The 10,721-nt window shown below is 37.6% G+C and overlaps 1 protein-coding gene across 2 annotated transcripts in view; it reads left to right on the plus strand.

Moving 5' to 3' along the window:
- Positions 1–4,743, plus strand: part of LOC107084171 (cytokine receptor common subunit gamma-like) — a 27,295-nt gene extending 22,552 nt beyond the window's left edge. Inside the window, exons 5-8 of one of the 2 annotated variants that reach the window (XM_015373880.1) lie at positions 129–291; positions 378–483; positions 3,535–3,595; positions 3,802–4,671. In XM_015373880.1, coding sequence (XP_015229366.1) covers positions 129–291; positions 378–483; positions 3,535–3,595; positions 3,802–4,056 — 585 coding nt within the window. In that variant the 3' untranslated portion in view covers positions 4,057–4,671. Of the gene's footprint in view, positions 1–128; positions 292–377; positions 484–3,534; positions 3,596–3,801 lie in introns of both variants that reach the window. The other variant, XM_015373881.1, reaches the window with a different exon arrangement.
- The last annotated feature ends 5,978 nt before the right edge of the window (positions 4,744–10,721 follow it).

Genomic DNA, 10,721 nt, shown 5'->3' on the forward strand with positions numbered 1-10,721 from the left:
ACCCCCAAATGTGTTGACAGTGAAGTACGAATCAGAATCAACAACAACGACTGGGAGGTGCTTGTTTTCTTCTTCTCATTATATTCCTTCTAATGATCTGACATCTCATGAGCTGTTTTCTGCCATAGATTTTGTCAGTGTTTCATAAGCAGAGTTATTGCCAGAACTTGCCCTCCAGCAGCTCCAGATATGAGCTGCAGGTGAGGAGCAGAATAGAGGAAAGCTGTGGAAAGTCTGAATATTGGAGCGACTGGAGCGAGCCTGTGGTCTGGGGATTCAATAACACCACAGGTAAGGCTGCAGGATTCATTTCATTCTGAGCATTATGTGCATGCAGAATAAAAAATGAGTTAACAGAACATTAAACATTTCCCCAGACACAAATATAAGAAATAATGGAATATCAGTGTGGACGGCAGTGCTATATGCTGTGGGTGCCACCACCCTCATTCTTCTGGTCTTGATCTTACTGCACAATGAACGGTAGGTCATGTCAGGATTCATTATTCTTTTCCCCCTCTTCTTTTTTCATTTTATCATCATTCATCCCTTTTATTCTTACCTCAGTATTCTTTCCTGAACAAGAACATTCTTTTCAAACCTCCCCTTCAACAATCCTCTAAAGTTTTCTCCTTTTTTCCAATTTTCAAAGTCGATTTCTATGCTGGATATAAGGGCAGCTTTATTGGAAGCATCTGTTGTATATTCTGTATTTCTGTATAACTGAAGTCAGATATTTACAGGCAGTAATATCCATAACTTTTTGTGCACCACTTTCTGACAGTAAATATATCATCGTTCTAAACTATTCCTTTTTTGGGTCTATGAGGTTTAACAAAAATATTCCTGCTTGCTCATTGAATGAATGATGATCATGTCATTAGCTTAATCACATTTATTATCTTCGATCTTCTGAGATTATTGAGGAACTGAGAAATTTCAGAAAGCCAATATGATAATATTATAGCTTTAGGATTCAGAGCAATTCACAATATTTAAAACAAATGGAGGAAAGCCAAAGGATGTATTTTAAGGTAACATCTTCAACACATTGCTTCTTTGGGTGAAAACTTGAAAAATAAGAAAAAAAAATCAACCCTACTACTTAAAAGAGCCTATCATTACTTACATTGATAAAGTCCTGCAATGTATTATAGAATAGTTGATTAAAAATAGCTATTAAAATCACTAAAAATTTTAATAAGAAGAGTAATGTAATGTAAAAAACATTGCTGCCAAAAAGACAAAAAACTCCAACAAAGTATAAATTCTATGTTTAAAAGCCTCCTTTTCCCACATGTCCATGAAAAAGATGACTAATTAGGTGAAACAAACACAGTTTGTCTGAATTTCAACAAAAAAATATGCTGCTTTTTATTCTAATTCATGAACCTTTATGTTTTTGGAGTAAGAAAAAACTTTTACTTGTTTTGTGCTACATTTTTTTCTCTAATCCCCTGATGGGAAAACAGAGATAAAGTATGACAGGCAGTTTTTATTTGGAGTTCCCAATATAACTTTTACATTTCTGTTTAGGTATATACACTCACCGGCCACTTTATTAGGTACCCCATGCTAGTAACGGGTTGGACCCCCTTTTGCCTTCAGAACTGCCTCAATTCTTCGTGGCATATATTCAACAAGGGGCTGGAAGCATTCCTCAGGGAGTTTGACATAATGACATGATGACATCACACAGTTGCCACAGATTTGTCGGCTGCACATCCATGATGCGAATCTCCCGTTCCACCACATCCCAAAGATGCTCTATTGGATTGAGATCTGGTGACTGTGGAGGCCATTTGAGTACAGTGAACTCATTGTCATGTTCAAGAAACCAGTCTGAGATGATTCCAGCTTTATGACATGGCGCATTATCCTGCTGAAAGTAGCCATCAGAAGTTGGGTACATTGTGGTCATAAAGGGATGGACATGGTCAGCAACAATACTCAGGTAGGCTGTGGCGTTGCAGCGATGCTCAATTGGTACCAAGGGGCCCAAAGAGTGCCAAGAAAATATTCCCCACACCATGACACCACCACCACCAGCCTGAACCGTTGACACAAGGCAAGATGGATCCATGCTTTCATGTTGTAGATGCCAAATTCTGACCCTACCATCCGAATGTCGCAGCAGAAATCGAGACTCATCAGACCAGGCAACGTTTTTCCAATCTTCTATTGTCCAATTTCGATGAGCTTGTGCAAATTGTAGCCTCAGTTTCCTGTTCTTAGCTGAAAGGAGTGGCACCCGGTGTGGTCTTCTGCTGCTGTAGCCCATTTGCCTCAAAGTTCGACGTACTGTGCGTTCAGAGATGCTCTTCTGCCCACCTTGGTTGTAACGGCTGGTTATTTGAGTCACTGTTGCCCTTCTATCAGTTCGAACCAGTCTGGCCATTCTCCTCTGACCTCTGGCATCAACAAGGCATTTCCGCCCACAGAACTGCCGCTCACTGGATGTTTTTTCTTTTTTGGACCATTCTCTGTAAACCCTAGAGATGGTTGTGCGTGAAAATCCCAGTAGATCAGCAGTTTCTGAATTACTCAGACCAGCCCTTCTGGCACCAACAATCATGCCACGTTCAAAGTCACTCAAATCACCTTTCTTCCCCATACTGATGCTCGGTTTGAACTGCAGGAGATTGTCTTGACCATGTCTACATGCCTAAATGCACTGAGTTGCCGCCATGTGATTGGCTGCTTAGAAATGAAGTGTTAACAAGCAGTTGGACAGGTGTACCTAATAAAGTGGCCGGTGAGTGTATGTACTTTAGGTCAAACTTATTTTGTAGTTTGGAATGGCAACTGAAGCGAAAATCGTAAAAACAACAAAAAAGAAAAAACGGAGACGTCAGGGAAAATGTACATGAGGAGCTAAGAAACGATGAGGAACCAGCAGGAACTGAAGAGGAGGAGTATATATTTCAAACAGACTGGGGTAATGAACTGATTGGAAGCAGGTGTGGACAGAAGAATCTAGAAGGGAGCTAGGAGAGGAAGACTGACACAAGAGGGCAACAGAGGCTAAACAAGAAATACATAAGAACTCAAATACAACCAGAAAAATACCACAAAATGGAAATGAAACATATGGAAACTCAAAAAGAACACTTACACCAAACCAAAAAATGCAAAACCATGACAGATCAAGTGGTGTGACTCAGAGGGCAATAAAAAACTATAGGTATGAGAAAAACTGAGCCATTTGTCAGTCGCCAATATGTTTCATAAGCATTTATCAGAAAAGGATAGAAGTGTTGCGTATCCATTGGCAGCTTATATTGGAGATATTAGATGCAGATTCATTTATTCCAAAAAAATTTGTTTTGGCTGATACCGAAAAGATTCTTAATATTATTTTTGTTATGCTCAAACATTTTAGTGTGTTAGAGTAAAGTTAAATGAGTCACACTTTATTCTCAAATTGTAAATCAAATAGTGTGCATTTGTGTTTGGAAAAATATCAATACTTTGTACAATTTGACATTTTACATCTTGTGATTAGTGAAGATATTTTGTGTTGTTTCCACACAGGGTTAAAATCATCCTAATCCCTCCGCTTCCCAAGCCAGTACTGAACTCTCCTGATGTCGAGGTTAGTAGCTTCAGAAGCTTATTGAGTGATGATAAGTATTAGTTGCACATTAGTGAGATCCTTAAAAAGGTTTCACTTTACACTGTCAGACAAACCATGAATTCCTAATGAAAACATTTTTAACATTGATCTCTGTAGACCTATTTGATGCCTTATTGTATAAATAGTGAGGAAGGAAAAGTGACAATATTTTTTTCCTTTTCAAGGATTGGTTTCGTTTCCCCAAAGGCCTTAATAAAGATGGATTTAATAGTACCTTCAATGAGCGAGCCTGCACTGTGCGCGAGTACCAACCTGTCTCACGGTCCGACAGCAACGGCTCTGACAGCTCCAACCTTACCACCTCCACCGATCAAACCGACTGCTCTATCACCATCGCAGGGGATGAACAGGAGAACACGTCTGCACCTTTTTACACCGCTGTAATCGCCTCTGAGGAAGCACCCAAGGTTTCTGTGTAAATGTAGTCCGAGGCAAATAGAAATTTGTTTAAATTGATAAATTGGATAATTTGGATAAATGTCCTGATTTACTGTGGCAAGAGGACAATGGAGTGGAGAAAAACTAAAATAAATCAAGCAATTAATAAAAGATTATAGTTTAGGGTTCTAAACTCCATAAAAGCTTTTGGGGAGAATATATGTCCCATGTAAAATAGCATCAAGGTTAGTTGAGTATATTTACTTGCAAAAAGACATTTTGAATGAAACAGCATTGGGGTTTGTAAAGGTAGATGAAGCACAGTAGATAACCACACAATTTCTTTGTTTCCGCCTAGTCAAGTCAACTTAAATGGGAATGTTTATTTAAAAAAAAGAAAAAAAAAAGCTTTTTTTATTTTAATCATACGTGTTTTTCTATAGCTGCAACTTTGAAATGTACCCTGCAAAAACCTTCAAGAATTAAGTGTAAATTGAGTGTACTTGCCCTTTATTTGAGTAGATAAATTTGCCAATGGAATTAGTATTTTTACACCTAAAACACGATCATTAGATAATATGCACTCGAAATAAGAAAAAGCAATTTTTTTTTCTTATTTTAAATGTAAATTGTCTTGTTTCATTGGCAAAGTGTCTCAATTACCTCCTCAATTCAAGAAAAAATGCACTTAATTTAAGCAAAAATTACTCATTTAGATTTCCATTTTTTTAGCGCTTTTTTTTTTGTCCTTTTTTTTATGTATACCACAAACATGCTATGTACCCTCTGTTTTTCTTTATTAAAAATATTATGTTTGATTTGAGTTATTTTGTAAATGATATCACCGGAAGATTTTGTATTACTTGATTTTAAATTTTTTTTCGTACAAGTTTTACAGCTTGGGCTGCAACATATTCGTCTTTTTTGTATTATTTCTTTACGCACTTGTAGCTGTTTTTGATGCACTGTATAAGGACATTATGCTTTAATTATCTCTTAAGACCACTGACTTTTCATCAAAGATATTTATCCAAATACAACTTTTGACATGATTTGTGACTGAATTTTTGAAGTTATTTGATACTGATTGTGTATGGTTTGCTGGAAGTTAGTTTAGGCCCCATATGAAGAGATGTGGAGACAGAGATGAGTTTGCTGATTTAATGGGGGAAAAAACCACAGAAACAAAATGCACAAAACCAAAAACCAGGAGACATCAGGGGAAAACACATATGGAGAACCAAGTAACAACAAGAAACCAGCAAAAAGTACCTGAACAAGAGGTGTAAACAGGTCGTTCTCAAAATATTAGCATATTGTGATAAAGTAAATTATTTACCTTAATGTAATGATAAAACTTGAACATTCATATATTTTAGATTCATTGCACACTAACTGAAATATTTCAGGTCTTTTATTATCTTAATACGGATGATTTTGGCATACAGCTGATGAAAACCCAAAATTCCTATCTCACAAAATTAGCATATCATGAAAAGGGTCGCTAAAGGAGCTTTGCACCTAATCATCTGAATCAACAAATTACCTCTGAACACCTGGAAAAGATTCCTGAGGCCTTTAAAACTCCCAGCCTGGTTCATCACTCAAAACCCCAATCATGGGTAAGACTGCCGACTTGACTGCTGTCCAGAAGGCCATCACTGATACCCTCAAGCAAGAATGTATGACCAATAGGCTGTTCCCAGAGTGCCAAATCAAGCCACCTCAGTGGGAAGTCTGTGGGAAGGAAAAAGCATGGCAGAAAAAGCTGGACAACGAGAAGAGGTGACCGGACCCTGAGGAAGATTGTGGAGAAGGGCTGATTCCACACCTTGGAGGACCTGTGGAAGGAATGGACTGAGTCTGGTGTAGAAACATCCAGAGCCACTGTGCAAAGGGGTGTGCAGGAAATGGGCTACAGATGCCGCATTCCCTAGGGATGGGCTACAGAGAAGCAGCACTGGTGGTGCTTCTCTGTGGTCCAAAGGAATTTTTTCGGATGAAAGCAAATTTTTCATGTCATTTGGAAATCAAGGTGCCAGAGTCTGGAGGAAGACTGGGGAGAAGGAAATGCCAAAATGCCAGAAGTCCAGTGTCAAGTCCCCACAGTCAGTGATGGTCTGGGGTGCTATGTCAGCTTCTGGTGTTGGTCCACTGTGTTTTATCAAGGGCAGGGTCAATGCAGCTACCTATCAGGAGATTTTGGAGCACTTCATGCTTCCATCTTTTGAAAAGTTTTATGGAGATGAAGATATCATTTTTTTAGCATGACCTGGCACCTGCTCACAGTGCCAAAACCACTGCTAAATGGTTTACTGACCATGGTATCACTTTGCTCAATTGGCCTGCCAACTCTCCTGACCTGAACCCCATAGAGAATCTGTGGGATATATATATTGGGGGTCCTTGGCCTGGAAAAAAGTTGAAGACCCCTGGTCTAGTCAATTAAGATTCATACTTGTCAAGTTTTGGATTTGAAAAAAAGGGAAGTTTTACGATATCCGCTGCGAGCCGTCCTATCATCCCAGTCACACTTCAGTATATTTTAACACATGTGGACAAGAAATGTAAGATAAACACTTTCAATGAATTGCAAACTCCAATAAGCTGACCAGACTTTGACATTTTCACTTATCGGTGGTGAGTCTGACATAGTGGAAAAATTGCAAATCTTCTTTTGGAAAGAAAACTTGTATGAGCGATGCAAAAAAAAACTTTTAAACAGTGCGTGCATAATCAGAAATGTGCACGCTCTCGCACAAGTTCAATATGCCTTCCCTCTTGGGAGCGGGTACAGGGTTGTGCATGTGCATTTTTTCTAAATTGGAGAGAGGGGGTCTTTTCAGAAATTTGGAAAATCCTCCACTATACCTTTAATAGGTTTGAATCATTGACACATTTTGCAGATGTTTTAAGTTTTGGCCAAGGCAGATCAGTTCTATGTTCACAGCTAAATGTAGCATTTCAAGAAAAGAACAAAGTCCAAAAATATGACTCTTATGTTTATTTGTGTTTCTAAATTGTCCTTAAGTGTGAGAGTGTGTGTGTGTTTGCATGGTTTTGTGTCTCTATATTGCTCTGCATCAGACTGGGACCTATCCAGGATGTATACTCGCTTTATGCTCATAGTCTGTTGGAGATGACCCTGACATTTAAGCAGAATAAGATAGATGTATATCTAAAATTACGTTAATACTTAAGGTATAGGGGAGGATGTTCTCTTTCTGGGTGGATCATCAAAATAAGTGGTTCTCCCAATTGTCAATCATTCTGGTGATATGTTTCTGCCCATGCGCACTTTCAGGTGTATATTTTTGCTGAGCTACAGTTTCAGCCAGCTCACCTTTTTCACCGCTGTTCTTTGAAAATGGCTGAGGGTCATGAGAGAAAAATCGTCTACCAAGTGTATGAGAAGAAAAACAAGGCCTCAGAAGAGAGAAACAAGACCAGAGTGTTTTTGGGAGCTTCTTTCATGTGATGGCGTACACTGAAAGCACAGGTCGGGATTTCCACTGATTCCTCGGTTGCAAAGTTTATACTTGACGGGTAAAGTTTGGCATGCTATTTGGAGAAATCCATGTCACATCACTGCTAAAACAAGGAGTAAAGGGCTTGTGCATGCTCTCACACGGGTTTAATAGGCGTTCCCTCTCGAAAAAAGTGCATGTCGATTTTTCGTAAGTTATGAAGTTTTGCTTTAAAGATTGAGTCCACATTGACTTCAGAGGTCACTTGGTCATCAAGGTCAGTTCGAGGGTATTTATACAGATTTTCAGTCCGAACATTTTTACTAAAGAGCTGATTGCCTGTTTTAATAATAATCAAAGTGTTTTTATGGATTTTCTGTATTCAAACAACAGACATCCAATTCAAAACATACAGAACAAAATAGTAGGCTCAAATTTTACATCACAAAAACAGGTAAAAAACACAGAGAAACAGCAACAAGAAAGATCCTACTACCACCAGACACGCCACCTCAGTTCCAGCTTCTCTCAGGTTGAACCTAAATACCCAAATCTGAATGACAATAATAACCACACTGAAATAAATAAAGCTGCCAGTTATGCTGAAGCAGGTGGCACTTCGGATTCAAAACAGGAAATAACAGGCTGCCAGACCTTGAAATATCTCTTAGTATTGCCCCGTAAAGTAAATCAAAGATGTTCCTATTTAAGATGTTTCATCACCTCCTCTACCCGTCGTTTGCACCTTTATCCAATTAAATAAGATCAGGCTCCTGGCCAACAATGAAGAAAATGCCATTGCTTTCCTTTGAGCAGTCGTTAATTGTGTTTGTTCCAGTGCCACAGCAAACATGGCCGTCAAATCTGCCTGTTTTAAGAAGTTTAGATTTCACTCTTTGTTGGCCCAGTTTGGGTCACCAAATAAATCTGAATTTTAAAAAAGTAAACAGAGATGGTTCTCCCCTCAAAGCCCAACAAAGTAAGGTATACATTTCAGCGTGCAACCAGTAGATAGCCAGTAGATGTCTGTGTGTCATAGATTGTCATTTGACAATCCCTCAAAAAGGATATAAACACTTTTTTATCTATTTTAATCTCAAACTTTTCTAAAAACTTTTGTAAATCACATGCATTATGTAACACTGACCTTCACAGTTGCACAATGGCAAACAAACGTTTCATAACTTTTCTTTCTGGTAATCCCACATACTAAGAGATTGAACCGTTGATTTTATCTGCACTTGTGATCCATGCATCACCTGCTTTCTTACTAACATCTCTTGATGTGAGGAAAACTCTCCAAAAAACAGCTTCTACCTTTGATAATGCAAACTCAAATATTTCTGTTTCTCACTCTTGTTGGGCAAATAATGGCTGAAAAACCTCCTGGTAAGAGCTTTTAAATAACAATTTTACCTGCTAAATCTTTGTAGTTTACTTCACCAATCCAAGTTTGATATTCGTGAAGTATCAGGCTAATTGATGTCTTCAAAGACTATTGTCTTAAGCAAAATGTAACATTTATTTTATAAGTGTTTGTTTGAAACTTTTACACTTTATGGCTAAATACCTTTAATTCCTTTTAGATTTTTTTGCTGTTTATTTATTTAATTATTTATTTTATCCCATGTCAGTAATTTTGGTAGCCCTCTTTAAAACCTCTTCACAGTGCATCAATCCTTACAAAAGTTTTTCTTTTTTTTATATAAAATAAAAATGCCTTAGTTTCATTGCATTGGGGCTTTGTATGTTTTTTCCCCTCCATTCATCTAATGAAGCATCTTTTTAGTTTATTCTAAGGCTTAAATTTCAACTAAATATTCTGTAAGGCAGATTTTTTAAAAGATTTTTTATGTAGTATTATAACCTGTAATACGTTGGTTAATATATGGAAGAGGATTAGGGCCACTGAAAAAAAAAAAGTTAACTGATTTTTACATTTTATTTCAGTTTAATATGGGAAAAAAGTCAGAATTCTGACTTTTTTACCTTCTGCTCCTCTATTAAGGAAATAGCATCACCAGGGACTCCTCGGGCACATAAAAAGTTGCCTAATTCTTAATTCATTTTCCACTTATGTGTCACTGGCCACCTTAAACAACTCACATCTTTGTCAGTGCAGCTGAGTGCTCCACATCTCTTCCTTCATGGTGCCCATCTACATTAAGATCCAAAATTCTGAGATTAAAGTCAGAATTCTGAGAAAAAAGTCAGAATTCTGACTTTAATCTCATAGAAATCATGGAGGGGTCTGAAATTCCCATCATAGGTGCATGTGAGAGCTAATCTAAAAAAGAAAATAATCCAGAAATTAAATTATAAGATTTGTTTTAACTATTTATTTGTATGATGCAGCTGCAAATAAGCATTTGAATACCTGTCTATCAGCTAGAATTCTGACACCTTTAAGTTTTCTTTGAAAATGTTCACCTCCACTCCATTTATTATCCTAAATTAGATGAACCTGTTAGATGCATAAAGACACATCAATCAGTAAGAATCCAACTAATAACATGGCCAAGAACAAAGAACTGACACTAGAGACAAAATTGTACATTTCCACAAGGCTGGAAATGGCTACGGGTAAATTGGTGGAAAAAAAGGTTATATAGTTATACGACTAAAACTCATACTCTGTGTTTTCCCAGTTACCCACACCTTTTCTTCTGTTCAGCCTACTAACTGGGTCAAAAACAAGCAAGTTTGCCAGGACCAGACCTGCAGGTTACACTAGGAGATGTAGCTCTTAAGTAAACACAGCATTTTCCAACTGGTTTTTAAAAGGTGGGAATTGCATTACTAATTTAAAGTCATTCATAGGCTTCATTACTGTAAAGTGAAGTTATATAAAATGTTCCCTAACACATCCCTGCTATGTGACAAATGCCATATTGATTTTTTGTGTACAAAATTAACCCCATTTTGGTCGGGCATATTTATAACTTTATCAGATATGTTTAAAATAGAATTGAGGCTCGACCCACTTTTGATTCTACTCAGAGTTTCTGTTCAGCTTTCTCAATTTAATAAATACCAGCGACAATTCTTATCTTATGCCGTTATCATAGGAAAAAAGCTTGTGTTTATGTTCTGGAAAAAATCAGAGGTCCCATCGGTTAAACTGTTGCTGGAGGAAGTGGTAAGGCTCTCTCATCTTGAAAGAATACAGCTTTCATTAGCAAATAATATAAAGCGATTCAACAGAACTTTGCAAACACCTTCACCAATATATTGATAAT

This window comes from Cyprinodon variegatus, unplaced genomic scaffold (genome assembly GCF_000732505.1).
Source record: "Cyprinodon variegatus isolate N-32 unplaced genomic scaffold, C_variegatus-1.0 Scaffold94, whole genome shotgun sequence".
In the NCBI taxonomy this organism is placed as follows: Eukaryota; Metazoa; Chordata; class Actinopteri; order Cyprinodontiformes; family Cyprinodontidae; genus Cyprinodon; species Cyprinodon variegatus.